Below are 18,250 nucleotides of genomic sequence, written 5' to 3' on the forward strand. Positions count from 1 at the left end.
CCTTGCGGACCTTTCCCTTTTGCCTGAGTGAAGCCCTTGCCCTATCCCTGTCTGCTCCTGTGATTACTCATCTCTCCCAAACTTTATGTATTTATGTAAGTGTTTTAGAGATGCAGTCTTGCTATATTGCCCAGGCTGGTCGCAAGCTCCCAGCCCTAAATGATCCTCCGCCTCTGTCCCAGAGCAGCTGGATCACAGGTGTAAGCCACCACACCTGGTCTCTCCCAAACTGTTAAGATTGTCCTCTCCAAATTCCTGCTGCCTGAGGGAGTTTAGCGGGATGAATCATCATCTTCCTCATTGAGCCTATCCAGCGTCTGTCTTTATGCAGCTGCATCTGGAAGTCACGTCAAGTTCCTTTTTCTCCTTGTACCTCACTCAGTTTTCAACCTATGACCCCATCCCGTCAGTGTTTTCTTTCTAAACGCTTTAAGCTCCATCCTTTTCTTCCTGGGCCAATGCCTCATACCTTGTTCTGGTCCTCATTGCCTCTTTTCTGGACCATTCTAACTACTTTTCATCAGATGTTTTAAATGCTCTCACTTGTTAAATTCACCTCCACATGGCCAGGCTGGCCTATCTGGAATCCAGATCTGACCATACTCTTCCATCCTAACTTCCTTCCATTCATGCCCAAGGCTGCAGCTCCATTTACCTGACTGTTCCTGTTGCAACCTCAGTGTCCTGTGAAATATTGATGTGTTTCTTGAACAAAGAAAGTGAATATTCTGGGGAGATTCGCTTGATAAATAAACTCTGGGTTCAGCCAAGTTTGACAAGTTTCTTTGAAAAGAGGACTTGTCTGTTTAGTATGCTTTGCCATTCTCAAGCTGGAGATATAAATGCAGTATATCTCCAACTTTCCCACAGATTTTTTTTTTTTAAACAAGAAACTTGTATTTATCTCCTAAGACCCTCTCATTCTGTGGAACACAATCTGGAAACTCTCATTTTATGGGGTAAAAGCCAGGCTCTGCTGCCTGGCAGAAGACCCTGTTGACTGGGACCTGGCAGCATTTCAGGTAATAACTCACGCCTCATGTCACTGATCCTCCCACCTCGGGTATTAAGCCATGGGGTGACCAACAGTGGAGATGCATCATGTGCACATTTAACTCACAGTCCATTGGTTCTCAGGCCAGATGATGCCACATCTGCCTCAACAGGCAGTAGGCATAGTGAAACCTGACGTAGTTTGTGTGCCAGGACCTGCTGGGGGAGTGCGCGCGTGGCCTCGAGGGTTTCTCACAAGGGCAGCTTGCCCACACACTTCCTGTCCTAACTTGCAAGGCAGGAAGAGCTTCCAAAGTGGTCTGAGCATTTGAATTAGAGCAGTGGCCTGAGAGAACAGGGCTAGGTAAGTGGGTGATGATTTAATCAATACACTCAGGGAAGAAAATGAAGCTCTAATTGAGGGCTGTAGAGAAATAGTGATTGATAAAGGTTAGGGGAACAGACACAGCGTTCTTTATACAAATGATGTTTTCTGTACCATTTCATATCCATGAATTAAGAAATCTTTATGGCTAATTTTGTCTAATTGATTTTTGCCTCATCTGGTAACTTTAGATTCAAATCCTCACTCACACGATGTGACGATGTGGCTCCACCACTGTCCCTACAAATTGAATGCCTTTTCACATCTCCAGGCTTCTGCACACTGTCTCCTTAGAAGCCCCGTATCACAGAGTTTTCTCTCTAAGCCATGTCATTCTGTGGGTGGGGCCTTTTCAGGTGCTTTGTGCTGGCAGTGGGGTGGACGTTGGGCAGCTGGGCCACACCCCTGAGGAGTAAGAGCAGGCATCTTTGGTTTCTGGTTCTGTTTCTACTTTCTGTAAGGGCCAAATGCAATTTCCTGGCTTACTGTGAGGTCCCAAGAGCTCTGGGCAAAAACTAAGCTCCTGACCATTCCCAGGTCTGGGACCGAACTACATGGGCGCTTTGTGCTTGGAGAAGGGCTGTCTTAATGGTTGTGAAGCAATTTACATTGTGGATGCTAAAAATAGATTCCTTCTCCCCACACTCTCTTATTGCTGAATTTGCAATATCCTCTCTTCCTTACTCCCTAAGACCTCAGAGCCCCCCATGGTCTCTCAGTCACTTTCTGTGGAACCAGAGTCCCAAATTGAGTACCGAGGTGGCCAAGGTAAGAGGTAAGCAACGGCTTATGCCCCAGCTGTCGCACCATCCACCTACCCTCCCCCACTGCACTGGCCACCTCCCCTGGTTTTCCCATGTCACAAATCCAGAGACTTGTTTCCTGACAATGGTGCCAGGAGTTCCTCCCTAGCTCCATGAGGTAGAAGAAGCTTATGTCTCCAGAACTAAAAAGCAGATATTTTTCTTTCTATTCCATTCTCAAAAAGTCAGGCTCATAAAAAAGAATACAAATTATACTCAGCAGCTCTTATCAGCTTGGTAAAGAATTGCTACTTTCCACTTTATTGCCTTAAAAATAATTCATATGTTTCCATCTTTTAAAAAAAGATTTGGGTTGAGGGAAGGAATTAGATTCATGTGCAGAAGTGGCTTGCCTGAGCATGATTTGAAGGGGTCACGGCATTAACCTTGAACACTGATGCTTTAATTGAACAGCTGGGAAAGTGTAGCTATTCTCCCAGCGGATGTCCCCGCTGTGGGTCAGGGGCTCTGAGACTGACAGCTGCACTGGGAGGGAGGGACTCTCCTGTCCCAAATGGCTCCACACCCTCCTTCAGCAGTATCTGATGCTGTGGTCCCTGGAGTTGGTCTTTGGATGCAGGCAGCAGCTTCTCAAACTCCAGTATGAACGTGAACATTTTCTCCTCCCTCCCTCCCACTGGAGGGAGGGAGGAGAAAACATTTCTAAACAGTTTTGGACTTTGCTTGTATTTGAAAATCACTTGAAGCTGGAGCTGAACGGCAGAGTGTATGAGAAATGGCTCAGCACAGCCATCTGCACCCCAGGGCCGTGTCCCTTGTCCTCAGGGACCGAGTCATGAGATTGTTCACAGTGCACACTGCAGAGGCTGGTGGCTTGCCCCCGCCGAACCAGAGTGAGCATAAATAATCTCAGAAGTGATTTGTTCCACTATACATCCAGGTCCTCAAAAGGGGTTGTGTGACAGCATCCATGTGGCCAAAGGCCTGAATGTCTTGCTCCTCTGTGAGACAAGATCGGACAGAAAAGCTGGGCTCCGTTGCCTCCCATCAGGACATAGCCTGAATGCCTGTAAGAGTGAGGACATGGGGGGCCTTATTTGGTTTCTGTGCCCTCCAGGTGGCAGGGAAATTATGGGCCATTGATTAAAATCCAAGTATCCATTGGCCAATACTCATTGGTGCCGCCTGGCTTCACTTCTCCAAGTTGATCTTATTAGACAGATCGTGCCTGCGAGCAGGCTCCATTTCATTTTTTCTGCTGGTATTAACGTTTCCTTATAAATTGTCCACATGTAGCATATTCTCACTTTTTATTATAGTAAATTGCACTCCCTGCACAGCCCTGGAACTTGCCTCTATTTCATCTGAAGGATCCACAAATGATCTATAATGAATCTTCATTCCCCTGGGGCTGTGAGAGGGCGCTTCTGCCATCCACACGAACAGGGAAGGCAGTTCAGACTGGCTATTGAGCTCAGACTTGGTCAACAAGAAGGACTGAGGCCAGAGAGGTCTAATGATTTACTAGAAATTTTTCATATCTATCAGAATTTTACATGAATTTAGTCAATTATGCTTTCTTTCTTTCTTGTTGTTCCATAGCAACATAATAGTTTTTCAGAGATCTGAGCCAATGGCAAAAACGTCTAATGCTGAACATTCTCTCTTCCAGTGTACTCTCTTTCAGTAGTATCTTTTTAAATGTCACTGATTGACCAAACTAGTCCAGCACTTACTATGCTGTTAGGCATGATATATGGGAACTAGCATCAGGAGGATCAACACTCAGTCCGAATGAAGAAACAATTGTATCCTGGAGGAAAAGCTCTAGAATTTGATCATGTTTCCATCAGCTCCTAAAGGTCACGGCATCTTGCATTCATTCACTTTAAGTTCACTTTGTTTCTTTTTTTTTTTTTTTTTTTTTTTTTTTTTTTTTTTTTTTTTTTTTTTAATTTATTTATTATTATTATACTTTAAGTTGTAGGGTACATGTGCATAACGTGCAGGTTTGTTACATATGTATACTTGTGCCATGTTGCTGTGCTGCACCCATCAACTCGTCATTTACATCAGGTATAACTCCCAATGCAATCCCTCCCCCCTCCCCCCTCCCCATGATAGGCCCCGGTGTGTGATGTTCCCCTTCCTGAGTCCGAGTGATCTCATTGTTCAGTTCCCATCTATGAGTGAGAACATGCGGTGTTTGGTTTTCTGTTCTTGTGATAGTTTGCTAAGAATGATGGATTCCAGCTGCATCCAAGTCCCTACAAAGGACTCAAACTCATCCTTTTTTATGGCTGCATAGTATTCCATGGTGTATATGTGCCACATTTTCTTAATCCAATCTGTCACTGATGGACATTTGGGTTGATTCCAAGTCTTTGCTATTGTGAATAGTGCTGCAATAAACATACGTGTGCATGTGTCTTTATAGCAGCATAATTTATAATCCTTTGGGTATATACCCAGTAATGGGATGGCTGGGTCATATGGTACATCTAGTTCTAGATCCTTGAGGAATCGCCATACTGTTTTCCATAATGGTTGAACTAGTTTACAATCCCACCAACAGTGTAAAAGTGTTCCTATTTCTCCACATCCTCTCCAGCACCTGTTGTTTCCTGACTTTTTAATGATTGCCATTCTAACTGGTGTGAGATGGTATCTCATTGTGGTTTTGATTTGCATTTCTCTGATGGCCAGTGATGATGAGCATTTTTTCATGTGTCTGTTGGCTGTATGAATGTCTTCTTTTGAGAAATGTCTGTTCATGTCCTTTGCCCACTTTTTGATGGGGTTGTTTGTTTTTTTCTTGTAAATTTGTTTGAGTTCTTTGTAGGTTCTGGATATTAGCCCTTTGTCAGATGAGTAGATTGCAAAAATTTTCTCCCATTCTGTAGGTTGCCTGTTCACTCTGATGGTAGTGTCTTTTGCTGTGCAGAAGCTCTTTAGTTTAATGAGATCCCATTTGTCAATTTTGGCTTTTGCTGCCGTTGCTTTTGGTGTTTTAGACATGAAATCTTTGCCCATGCCTATGTCCTGAATGGTACTACCTAGGTTTTCCTCTAGGATTTTTATGGTATTAGGTCTAACATTTAAGTCTCTAATCCATCTTGAATTAATTTTCGTATAAGGAGTAAGGAAAGGATCCAGTTTCAGCTTTCTACTTATGGCTAGCCAATTTTCCCAGCACCATTTATTAAATAGGGAATCCTTTCCCCATTTCTTGTTTCTCTCAGGTTTGTCAAAGATCAAATGGCTGTAGATGTGTGGTATTATTTCTGAGGACTCTGTTCTGTTCCATTGGTCTATATCTCTGTTTTGGTACCAGTACCATGCTGTTTTGGTTACTGTAGCCTTGTAGTATAGTTTGAAGTCAGGTAGCGTGATGCCTCCAGCTTTGTTCTTTTGACTTAGGATTGTCTTGGAGATGCGGGCTCTTTTTTGGTTCCATATGAACTTTAAAGCAGTTTTTTCCAATTCTGTGAAGAAACTCATTGGTAGCTTGATGGGGATGGCATTGAATCTATAAATTACCTTGGGCAGTATGGCCATTTTCACAATATTGATTCTTCCTATCCATGAGCATGGTATGTTCTTCCATTTGTTTGTGTCCTCTTTGATTTCACTGAGCAGTGGTTTGTAGTTCTCCTTGAAGAGGTCCTTTACATCCCTTGTAAGTTGGATTCCTAGGTATTTTATTCTCTTTGAAGCAATTGTGAATGGAAGTTCATTCCTGATTTGGCTCTCTGTTTGTCTGTTACTGGTGTATAAGAATGCTTGTGATTTTTGCACATTAATTTTGTATCCTGAGACTTTGCTGAAGTTGCTTATCAGCTTAAGGAGATTTTGGGCTGAGACAATGGGGTTTTCTAAATATACAATCATGTCATCTGCAAACAGGGACAATTTGACTTCTTCTTTTCCTATCTGAATACCCTTGATTTCTTTCTCTTGCCTGATTGCCCTAGCCAGAACTTCCAACACTATGTTGAATAGGAGTGGTGAGAGAGGGCATCCCTGTCTTGTGCCAGTTTTCAAAGGGAATTTTTCCAGTTTTTGCCCATTCAGTATGATATTGGCTGTGGGCTTGTCATAAATAGCTCTTATTATTTTGAGGTACGTTCCATCAATACCGAATTTATTGAGCGTTTTTAGCATGAAGGGCTGTTGAATTTTGTCAAAAGCCTTTTCTGCATCAATTGAGATAATCATGTGGTTCTTGTCTTTGGTTCTGTTTATATGCTGGATTATGTTTATTGATTTGCGAATGTTGAACCAGCCTTGCATCCCAGGGATGAAGCCCACTTGATCATGGTGGATAAGCTTTTTGATGTGTTGCTGAATCCGGTTTGCCAGTATTTTATTGAGGATTTTTGCATCGATGTTCATCAGGGATATTGGTCTAAAATTCTCTTTTTTTGTTGTGTCTCTGCCAGGCTTTGGTATCAGGATGATGTTGGCCTCATAAAATGAGTTAGGGAGGATTCCCTCTTTTTCTATTGATTGGAATAGTTTCAGAAGGAATGGGACCAACTCCTCTTTGTACCTCTGGTAGAATTCAGCTGTGAATCCATCTGGTCCTGGACTTTTTTTGGTTGGTAGGCTATTAATTGTTGCCTCAATTTCAGAGCCTGCTATTGGTCTATTCAGGGATTCAACTTCTTCCTGGTTTAGTCTTGGAAGAGTGTAAGTGTCCAGGAAATTATCCATTTCTTCTAGATTTTCCAGTTTATTTGCGTAGAGGTGTTTATAGTATTCTCTGATGGTAGTTTGTATTTCTGTGGGGTCGGTGGTGATATCCCCTTGACCATTTTTAATTGCGTCGATTTGATTTTTCTCTCTTTTCTTCTTTATTAGTCTGGCTAGTGGTCTGTCAATTTTGTTGATCTTTTCAAAAAACCAACTCCTGGATTCATTGATTTTTTGGAGGGTTTTTTGTGTCTCTATCTCCTTCAGTTCTGCTCTGATCTTAGTTATTTCTTGCCTTCTGCTAGCTTTCGAATGTGTTTGCTCTTGCTTCTCTAGTTCTTTTAATTGCGATGTTAGAGTGTCAATCACTTTGTTTCTTTCTCAGATCCTCTCAGATGTGTAGAACGGGGTGTTATTTGCAAATACAGGCTGCAGTCACTTTGCACGGCACAATGTTAACCAAAAATCAAGTGTATAATCAAGTTCGTGCAAAGCAAGGACACTAGTTCCATATGCACAGGTTTTGGTTACCACAATACCATGCACCATGCAAACAAAGGTCACCTGTACATTCATATTCTTTTTAACTGTAGTAAGGTTTCTATTTATGCTCCCGGCTTTCCTTCTACTCAGTCCCAGGAATGTGAATCACCCATTCATTCATTCTATAGGCACATTTTGAAGTTCACTGTCTGCCAGGTGCTATGTCCCACAAATGGCTTCATGGTAATTAGACTAGGCTTTGGCCTCCAGGAGCTCACTTCCTAGTGAGGGACCAGAGGCTATCCCCATTGGCAAAAAAATCCTTTGGCAACCAGAGGTGCACATGATCCAGGAATTTTGAAAGGAGGTGACAGGAAATTTTGGAAACCAGGATCAGACTTTGCAGAAGCCCCTGTAGCTCTCTAGGCCCCCACTATCCAGTCACCACTATCACTGTCACCTGAATAACCTTCTGGTTTAGCTGTTGTTTTTGCACTAAACACCTGTAAAAGGCACAGAGATTGAGTTTCGTCTTTTCTTGGTGCCCAAGTCAGTGGAACACGGTAGAAACCATATGGGTTTTGCATTGGAAAGGCCTGGTTACTCTGACTTTCTGGGAGACTTTGGGAAAATAACTTCATCCTTCTGAGCCTTGGCTTTTCCATTTGTAGGCTACAGTTCAGTAGCCTCTTTCAGTGGGCCGTTGTGAGGGCTCAGGGAGGGATTGTGTGTAGAGGGCTTAGCTCAGGGTCTGGGTTGGATGAGGTGTTCTGGAAATGCCAGTGATTGCCCCCAGCCTGCAACCAGCCTTCCACTCCAGCCTTTCCCAGCCAGTGCCTTCCCTGAGCTCCTAAGTGGCAGGTTCAGCTTTCTCCCAGCGAAACAGCCCTCTTAAAGGCCTCCCCCAGAGCTGTGGTTTAGCGCTTCACAGGGTAAATTCTACACCTTTCTCAGATGACTTTGCTAGAGCCAGGAGGGATTGCCTTGTCTCCACTATCCTTCAGTGACCTGAGCCCATGCACTCCCCCATGTTCAACTGCTTTTCCCTGTGCCCAGATGGGGTGTTTCCTGTACCTGCCAAGGGTGGGGGCCTTGGGCTTCAAGGATCCTCCAGCAAAGAGATGGGTGAGGTGGGAATAGATGACCGTCAGGAGGGGCTGACTCCTGGGAAAGGCTTGGGAGAAAACACTGGAAAAGAGACCTTCTGGGATCCAGGATTCCCCAGTGGGATCTCAAAATAAGGATGGAGCCAGAATTAGGACTCGTGGGAGATGAAGAGAACTTCAGGGCAGTTTTCTGGTGAACACAAAGACCAAAGAGGCTCCAGAGAAAAGACTGGGGCAAGGAGAAGCAGCTGAGCCAGCATCTTGGGACATTTTCCCAAGCAGGCAGGCCCCCAGGAGGCACAGGGTGGCTGAGAAAGTTCTGTGATAACTGCTCTTTAGGGGTTTCCTCATGCTTCCTGGCATAACTTCTGAAACTTGGGCCTCATGGTGTCTGCTTTGCTGATTTCCTTTTAAACAGGCTCTTCAAATAATCCATCCTCCTGCAGCTAGCTACGCCCCTTCCTTGCAAATGGAGGGGCGTTGCGCTCCTGCATGCTTTGGAGGGGTGACATTGCACAGAGAGCATTGTTCCTAAATGACATGTTGTTGCAAAGGCAGTGGTGGGCCTTTAACGTGAGCTCAATATCTGTCCTTGGGAAAGTGCCAGGCCCTGGGCTCCACGGGGGGAATGTTCTCAAATGTTAGAGTTGGGGTTTTAAAAAGATGCTAATTGCTGACAAGCTTTCACTATCTCAGGCTCCCAGTGTTGGGGGGATGCCTAGATAAGTGGTCAACAATTAACACATACATAAATAATTGGTGGCATTTGCACTTTGTAAAATAAATCCTCAGCGATGTTATTGGAAGGCTTCCATGTGGAGGTTTTTTTCACTCCATTTACTATTCCTTTAGGCCAAGATAAAGAGAAACAGTCTCACACTTAAGAAATGCATGTGGGATAATGGTCTCAGGCTTATGAGAACAAGTTAACCTGGAGAAGGACAGCATTGTGACTTGTAATGGTGTTTTCTTAGATATGAGAAAAAAGACCATTTTTTCCCATTGTTAAGGGGCTGGGTTCAGACCCAAAAGCTTTTTCAGACAGTTATCTGGGGCTTTTGGAGAGCAACATGACCAAAAGAAAGAACATAGGCTTTGGAGACAGTTGGGCCAGAGTTCAAATCTAACCTCTGCTGAGTACTAGCTAAGGGACCTTTTGCAAGATACGAGTCTAGATTGAGGTCTCAGTTCCCCATCTGTGAAGCAGGGATAAGAACACTGCATGGCTTGTTAGGTTGTTGGGAGTAAATGAGGTGTGTGGGTTGTGAAGCAGAGGAGATGTTGTATTGAAGTATCTTGGGGGGGGTGGTTAATAAAAGCAAGCTCTCGTCGCCCTTGGAAATGTCTCCAACTTAGTCTTGAGGGAAAAGCCAAGGACACAGAGGAAGGGGCTCCAGGCTGGAGATGCCTCCTCCAGTGCGTTCAGCCTCACTGTTTTCTCTACCTCCTTCCAGGCTCTTGGATGTTAGAACTGATCCTCACTACCATATGGTCCAGGGGCAGCTGTCAACTCTCCCCATCACCAGTCTAGGAGAGCCACCTCCACCCTTGACATTCATGTCAGTGCTCAGGGACTCCTTTCTGTGCAGAGTCTGTTTGGAAGCTGGGAGCCAGTGCTTGGCCCACATCTATTTCCCTATGAAAATCGTGAGATCAGGGTGGCCAGAGCAGTACCCAAATGTCCTCTGGCCCTCAGTGGGCCTGCAGAATGGCCTGTTGGTGTCCTGTGTCACTTACAACTCAGCTTTTAGGCATCACTGGGAAAAGGCATCTGAGGTTCAGATTGGGGCTGTTGCTCTTGAGCAGGGAGACACATTCCCTTCCACAGTCAGTCGGCATCCCCAGCATGGGAATAACAGCCGCCTTCGGCCTCCCTTAGCTGGAGTTTGCCTATAACAGCACACTTTTCTTTCCAGAGGGTGGAATGTGGGTGTCAAGATGTGGATGCACACATAAGTCAACACACGTGTGGACACTTAGCTGTTCCTTTTACCCCTGGCTGACTGTGCCCAGCCTCCCAGCTATCTCATGTGCCAGTCACCACCATCAGCATCTGCTGTCTCCTCCATTCAAAAGAGGCTAGAAGAGAAGTCAGTTGGATGCTTTGCAACTTCTTACATCCTTAACTCTTCTTCTGAAGTTCTGTGTTTGCCAATGTATGATGGCCACAGGAGCCAGGCAGACTGGCCCAGTGGTTTGACTAGGTCTCGTGGGATTCACAGCAACTTAGAGGGGTGCAGGCATCTGGCCACTACAGCAGTTCCTTTGGGCTTATTGGGCCCTAGTCCCCAGCTCCCACAGGGTTTGTGCCCCCAGCCACAGTGTCTCACTTCAGGAGAGAAGTCTAACTGCAGACTGCAGGCAATCAGCCACCCTACCTGCTGGGAGCCCACCCTGAGCAGGAGGCCAGCTCCCCTCCCCTCCCCACCCATAGGGTACAGGGGCTGCCCTTTGCTTGTCTGACTGGGTCATCACTTCTCTGCTGATGCCCACAGCATTATACAGCTCGATCCACACTGTGGCCAAGATGGGAGGGAAGCACCACATCCTGCTGTCTTGAAGGGGAGCACATGGAGGTGGTGGTGCCCAACACTTTGCAAAGCTGTATTGATTGTTGGTCTTTTTGCCACTGGTGTCTCCATGATGGCAGAGATGAGGTTCCTGGTTCACTCCCCTACCCAGGAGAATTGAGATGGCCTGTTGGGGTTGGGTGGGCTCTGTCTGTTTAATGAAGGAAGGAATGAATGAATGAGGGATTATGCACTTGTACACATTCAAAAGAGACCATCGAATCAAGACCAGGCTGGAGACTCCAGTAGAGGGAACGGGAGGAACTTTGTGCTGACTGATCATCTTTAGTGAGCTCCTCCCTGGGCTGGAAGTGTCACCTGTAATTTCATTTGACTCTCACAATAACCCTAAGTGGGAGGTGTTTGTCTTGAGTTGGGTTCGCAGAAGTAGACATGGAGATGAATTTTTTTTGTATGACAATGATTTATTAGAAGTTATGGGGAATTTAGAAAAGAAAGACAGCAGGGGAGTGGGGACTTAGAAGAGGAACATAAAGGAAGCCAAACAAGGTGATTTTGGCTCCACCCTGCAGAGGAATTCTGGAAACAGCTGAGATCACACTCTGGAGAAGTCTCCATTAGGGAGCAAGGCAGCTGTGATTTGTTTTCGTGGCACTCTGGGTCCCTGGTTAGGGGCGTGCATTCCAAGCCACCGTGAGTGCCAAGCAGGGTTCAGGCAGCCTGAATTGGGGGTGTTGGCTGTTGGGAGTGAACACACATGCTGAGTCAGTGTAATAAAAAATGCTAACAAGATTCACAGGGACTGTGGGCAGAGCCCCCTGTAGCACTGTTGGTATTCAAATGCCTTATGGGTGTGGAAACTGCAGCTCAGAGAAGTGAAAAGTCTCACCCAGGAGCACTCAGCCAGGAAGTGGCAGAACTGGGATTCCAGTGCACTCTGCCTGCCTGCTGGAACTCTCCATAGCGTTTTCACTCTGTAGACGGAAGGGAGGACTTACCTCTACCTGCTGCAGATGTAGCTGGAGAGGAAAAGGGAAAGGGCAGCACTTAGAAGGGGAATTAGTGGTGCTGGGAGGGACATTGCCCACTGGGGTGTGAGCATTTAGGACTCTTCCCACAGAGCTGGCAGCCCTCCAGTAATTGCTGGAGTAGCGTGGGGTGATAGAGGACAGGGGGAGGCAGGCAGTGTTCCTGCTAAATGTGCTATAGCTTCTCCTTCTCTCCATCTATCTCAGCCTCTGTGCGAATGGCACCCTCTGGAAAAGGCTGCAGAAAAGCACTATTTATCTCCGTGTGGGGAAAAGAGGCTTAACAAATTAGCTGATGCTTAATTGGTGAGGAAAAGTAGGACAGAAAAGTTGACCAGTTGTCCCATGGGGTTTTCTGATCAATTGTCTCCACCAATATCTTCCCTGCATGGGTCTGATACTAGGTGGAAGTACTTCTTAGGGTGGCCAAATCTCCCACCCACTCCCTGGGGTCTCCCAGCAACTGAATCAGGTTGTCTGCAGTGCTGGCCTCTTCCAGGACAAGCAGAGAACCTCTCACCTGCACAGGTATACCCAGACCTTCAGATTCACAGAACTGCATATTCTGAAGCAGGACTCTCAGCTCCTGAAGCCAAGAGGCAGGGTCAGAGCTCTGAAACAGCACAGGATCTCAGACACAGCACAATTGCCAGTGAATTAGGATCCCTAGCAGTGGGGCCTGCGGGCCCTCTTTTTTAAAGCTCCCTTGGAGGTTCTGAAACACAGCCAGACTGGAGAATCATTGCTGAAGAATGTCAGTGCATGATAAATCTTTACTTCTCACAAATGGTCAACCTTCTTAGATACATGACACTGTAAAGAAAGTACTGCTCACCTTCTGCTCAGGCACTTCCTGGGATGGGACGGCGCTACTCCTGAGACATCCCATTTCATCTTGAATGACTTGGAAAGTCAGAAAGTTGTCTCCTATATTGAATTGATATCTGCCTCCCTGATTATGGGAGCCATTGGCTCTAAGTCAACACTCAGAAGATGCACAGAGCAGTTCCAATCTCTCTTGCACATGACAATTTAAAGACACCTGTATTATCCCACCTCTAAGCATCCCTGATCACTTTAACTGTCCCTCTTCATGACTGGGCTATAGTGTGCATTGTCCTTCATCGAGTAGGGTGACCTGGTTAGGTCCACCTGCCAAGGGGTGGAACAAACTCCTCCCACACCCTCCTTTCCATGAGTTGAGCTAGAGGTGAGCTAGAGCCCAGCGATGTGCTTTTACATACCTTGGGAGACAGGAAATGGCAAGTGTTATCTACATTTTATGAAGGAACAGAGACCAGAGTGGTTAAGTGACAGCTGGGTGGAGGCAGTCCCCTTTGGTTTTTCCTCAAGAGTGTTGCTTTCAAACTTTATTTCCCCATTTGCCCTTCTGCTCCTGGAAACTGAGTGTAGGGCTTGAGTTTGGCCTTGTTAAACCACATGTCTTTAGATTCAGTTCAGTGTTCCAGCCACTGAGATGTTATGACATCCTCCCAGATTTGCATCTGTGCACATTTAATAAGAGTATTGCCAGTGTCCTCTACATGAGTGTCAAGGAAATGTTGAACTGTTGGCAATCGAGGTGAGCTAGAGCCCAGTGATGTTCTCAGAGCATTCTCAGCCCACCCTGTCTCCACTTCTCCCTCCATCTCTTCATCAGTGCTTCCAGGCTTTTGAAGACCTCCCTGAAAGTCTGCGTGTTGACAGGAGAGAGGCTCTGCACGGGGTGGCTGAGACTCCACCCTGAAGTGTTCTCCTTCCTCTACCCTGACTGAAGGTCCCTTTGAGCTTTGGCTCTTCAGCCCTTGAAGCATCTCTGGAGAGAGCCGGGTTAACTGAGTTTGTAGAAAGGGGCGGAAAGTGTCTTCAGGATACAGCCTTGCAGCATACCCAGGTACATGGCTTAGCATCTCTTGGAGCCTCCTTTCTTTCCAGTGCAAAAGAGAGGCACCCTGTACATGACAGTTTGCAGGCTGCAGCACCATGCAGACCTAGGGTCACTGGTGGGGTTGTTGGCACAGGCCCTGACACCTCCATGCCTCATTTGTTGGGAGTGAGTCAGATCTCTATGTACTGATGAGGAAAGATATTCATGTTACACTGATAAATCAAAAACTAGAGTCTTAACTGGATGTGTATTTCATGGTCTGATTTTAATGAAAACAGCTATTTGTAGCTATTTACTTGCAGAGGTAACTGTAAAATCTTCTAGAAGGTGACACCTCAAACAATGTTTAGAGAGTACATTTGGAGGGATAAAGGGGGAATTTTCACTATGGCAGCATATTTTTTTAAATGGGATGGGATGATGGGATGTTGAGCATTTTTATTTTTCTGCATTTTTTTTCGATAACAGGAATAATAAAATTACATTTCAAACAAAAAAACAGGACTCCAATCTGATAGCTCTTGTCCAGGTTCATAGTCGGCCTGGCTCAGTGCCCAGGCTCAGCAAGCACTTGGCACCTGCTCACGGGATGTATTCATACGGGACATGCTTGGAAACCATCAGTCTCTTCCAATTCTTCCAGTCTGTTGGCTTTCCAATTGAAGGAGAGGGAAAGCACTCATAAACACATACAGGAAACAAAATAATTAACTGAATTCTGTCTGCCTCGGCCTTCCACTTCATTTGCATAATCAACAATGTTTACTGAATACCTGCTGTGTGCTGGTTACAGCTATTGGGACACAGCTGTGACCTAGGAGATGTGGCCTTTGACATAATGGCAGAGGAGATAAACAATAAGAAATATTCTGGCAGAGGAGATAGACAATAAGAAATAAGTAAACTGATAGCCGTTCAAGCACAAAGATGGCAAGTGCCATAAAGAAACAGAACAAAACACTGTAATAGAGAGTTACAAATGGGGCTATGGCCTAGGAACTAGAAAGAGCTTTGTTCTATGGATCCTAAAGAACTGAAGGAAGCTGAGAGCCCCAGAGCTGCTGTGAGCTGCTGTCTTCCTGAATGTCACTCAGTACAGCTGGACTAGACAAGCCCCCATAAATCCCTCATTCCAGTTTCCTGATTCTGCAGCCTGGAATAATGATAACACTCATCCCCTAAGCGCCCCAGCAGAAAAGTGTTTGCAGGCATTCCTAGGGAAGGGAGGCTGTACCTGTGTCTGTGACCCTGTGCTGCCTGCAGGAACCCAAGCATCTAATCTTGCTCTGGGCTGGTGCAGGAGAGCGTGGAGGGAGAGCAGGAAATCAGATGTCTGTGTTCAGATGAAGCTTCTTGCAGCTAAGGCAGCCAGAGCAGGCCCCAGGGGGATGGCATGTTTTGTGAGGAAAATATTCTCTAAGAACAATGTTTATAAAACTCTGTCTCGGCAATCATCCTGTGTCTGCCAGCTTCTGTCTTGCTTCTGTTCATGTTCGTTCTTTTTCTCTCTGCAGGCCGTGGAGACCAACCTGGCTTCCAAGGACAGCCACTGGGTCTTTGTGAATGAGGTAAGGGCTCTAGAAATGTGATGAGCAAGGCCTGGACTGAGCCCCTAACCCCTTGGTAAAGCTCAGCATGATCCTTTTGGGTTCAATTCTGACTTAGGGGGCTGTCGTGAATCCTGGGGCTCCACCTAGCCCCAGGAGCTCAAAGAGTTGAACTTGACCTAGCAGGGTGCTCACCTGGCAGATGAGAACCAGGGAAAGAATCCTGACCCAGGTTCATGAGGAAGTCAAAAGTCAGAGGGCAGTGGTGGCAGGGATGAGGCGTGCTAGGTGAGGTGAGGCAGCCAGTGGGAGCCAGGGGCTGGAGCAATTAGGGCAGGTCATGAATTGGGATGTAGAGGCGGTGGGGCAAAGGAATGAGTAGGGGAGGAAGGCTGAATTTCATGCAGGATGGTGTGCATGAGTGTGAGCGAGAGTGTGTATGCAGGGTGTGCACATGCATGCGAGAATGTGAATCCAGGTGTGTGTGTATGTCTGTGTTAATGGTGTGTGTGTGTTTATGAGTTGTGTGTGTAGGTGTGTGTGAACATGCATGTGTGTGGATGTGTCTGCATGAAGGTGTGTGTATATATGTGTCTGTGTGAAGATGTGTGTATATATGTGTCTGTGTGAAGATGTGTGTATATATGTGTGTGGATGTGTTTGAGTGTGTGACAGGTATGTGCATGCATGTGCAAGTGTGTGTGTGTGTGAGTGTGTGCATGTGCAAATGAGTGAATATGTGTGTGGCTGTGCATGTACAAGAGTGTGTGTGTCTTTGTGTGTGTCTTTGTGTGTGAATTGTGTGTGTTGAGTGTATGTACAGGGGTGTGCATGTGCAAATTTTGTGTGTGCATGTGTGTATGAGTGTGTGTGCATGAGTGTGTATATGTGTTTGTGTATGCATATGTTTGGGTGTGTATGTATGAAAGTGCATATATCTGTATATGAGTTTGAGTGCTGTGCTGTGTGAGTTGTATGTGCCTGTGTGTTTGTGCATGTGTGTGTAAGTATGTTTGTGTGTGCAACCAGTACGTGTAGGGATAAGTGTACCCACGTAAAGGGAGTAAATAGGAAGTCTCTCCCATGACTGACCATCCCACCAGCTTGGCCCTAGGGAGGAATGACAACACCAGGGATCATGGTGGCCTGGCCTGCTCTTCATTACTTGTACCCTGTCTGGCCCTGGCCTCCTCCATGCTGCAGGCATTGCATGAGAGTGGCCTGAAATCGCACACCCTAGCTTTCCCAAAGAATCCCCTCTGCCCACATGTCCTTTCAGGAGCACTGACTTGGGTGGCCTGTGTGACCTCAGTGCGCTATATTCACTGACAGCAGACTCAGAATGTGTTCTTGGTGCAAGATTTCATCATGGCTCATCATGGCTATGGCCTTCAGCTGCTCCTAAATTAGCTGATCAATTTCTAATGGCTTCATCTGGAAGATGCAGGTTTATTATGTAGGCAATTCATTCTTTTATGATGTCTGTTTCCTCATTAGTTCTTTGCTAATATGTCTGAAATAGTCTTGGGTGGCTTATTTTAATAATTGTGCAGGTAGTATCAGATTGTAACTACTTGCAAAGTCCACTTTTCATAGATTTCCCTTCATGAATTCACATCTTATTAGCTCCATGTCCACAGACGCCAGTTGGGGACGTGTAGTAACTGTCCATTTACCGTGGGGTGCAGGTGGTTGTGCTGGTAATTAGAAGGGACATGACTGCCTCCTCCTGTTTTCAGAGCCTGTGAGAGGCTGCCTTGATCCTTGAGAAGTTTGAATTCTCTGGGGTTTGCTGACTTCTCTATGGTTCTTCACAGTCCAGTTTTCTTTGTTCCAAAGAAACGATGCATTCCTGAAGTCAAATGTCTGATGCTGGTTTTACTTTTTTGATGAATCCTCCAAATTGGATAGCCAGTGTTTCTCTGTTACCAGTCTTCAAAAGAATTGCTCTGCTTTTACATTCCTAACCTGTTTTCTTTTCTTTCCCCAAATCCCCACCGACCCTCAGGGGCCACCTGTCTGTCCCTCTTGATTCACTCTTCAGGGCTGGAGTTAACTTCAGACTAACCCAGTGCGGTGCCCCTAGGGCATTCCATACTGGTAGGCACATTGGCATTACTGGGGCAGTTGGAACCCAGGGCTGAGTGTCATCAGGAGGAGTCAGATATGGGGTATACCTGTTGGAGCCACACTGGAGCGGCTTAGAGAGGATGGCAGTGTTCCACCATAGCCAGCTGTGTACCCTGCGCCAGCCCGGGAGCGCACATGGATGGTGCGAGTATCTCTGAGCTGAGTGTGTCCTCCTCCAAATGTGAGGGGCCTCCAGGGAGCCCCAACTCCCTCCTTTCTTGGCTTCCTTTTCTGTGAGGCAGGGGACAACATCTAATATTTCTTATTTTTATTTTTTATTTTTTGAGACTAGAGTCTTGTTCTGTTGCCCAGGCTGGAGTGCAGTGGTGCAATCTTAGCTCACTGCAACCTCCGCCTCCCAGGCTCAAGCAATTCTCCTGCCTCAGCCTCCTGAGAAGCTGGGACTATAGGTGTGTGCCATCTCGCCCAGCTAATTTTTGTATTTTTAGTAGGGTGGGGTTTTACCATGTTGGCCAGGCTGGCCTTGAACTCCCGACCTCAAGTGATCTGCCCTCCTTGACCTCCCAAAGTGCTGAGATTACAGGCATGAGCCACCATGCCTGGCCAGCTAATATTTCTTAATCACCTACTATGCGCCAGGCACTTGTCACTGCATTTGTTACCCTCCTAGTCCTCATCAACAGCCCAGTGTGGCAGTTATCCTCATTTTGCAGATGGGAAAACGGAGTCTCCAGAGGTT

General features: G+C 46.1%; 1 protein-coding gene across 4 annotated transcripts in view; it reads left to right on the forward strand.

Moving 5' to 3' along the window:
- Positions 1 to 18,250, forward strand: part of GRID1 (glutamate ionotropic receptor delta type subunit 1) — a 792,303-nt gene that overhangs the window by 442,576 nt on the left and 331,477 nt on the right. For 3 of the 4 annotated variants that reach the window (XM_005565260.4, XM_065520780.1, XM_015456100.4), the window contains one exon: positions 15,388 to 15,441. The exons of the other annotated variant lie outside the window; for it this stretch is intronic. In XM_005565260.4, coding sequence (XP_005565317.2) covers positions 15,388 to 15,441 — 54 coding nt within the window. The remainder of the gene's footprint in view (positions 1 to 15,387; positions 15,442 to 18,250) is intronic. 4 annotated transcript variants of the gene reach the window in all.

The sequence above is a fragment of the Macaca fascicularis genome, chromosome 9, assembly GCF_037993035.2.
Source record: "Macaca fascicularis isolate 582-1 chromosome 9, T2T-MFA8v1.1".
In the NCBI taxonomy this organism is placed as follows: domain Eukaryota; kingdom Metazoa; phylum Chordata; class Mammalia; order Primates; family Cercopithecidae; genus Macaca; species Macaca fascicularis.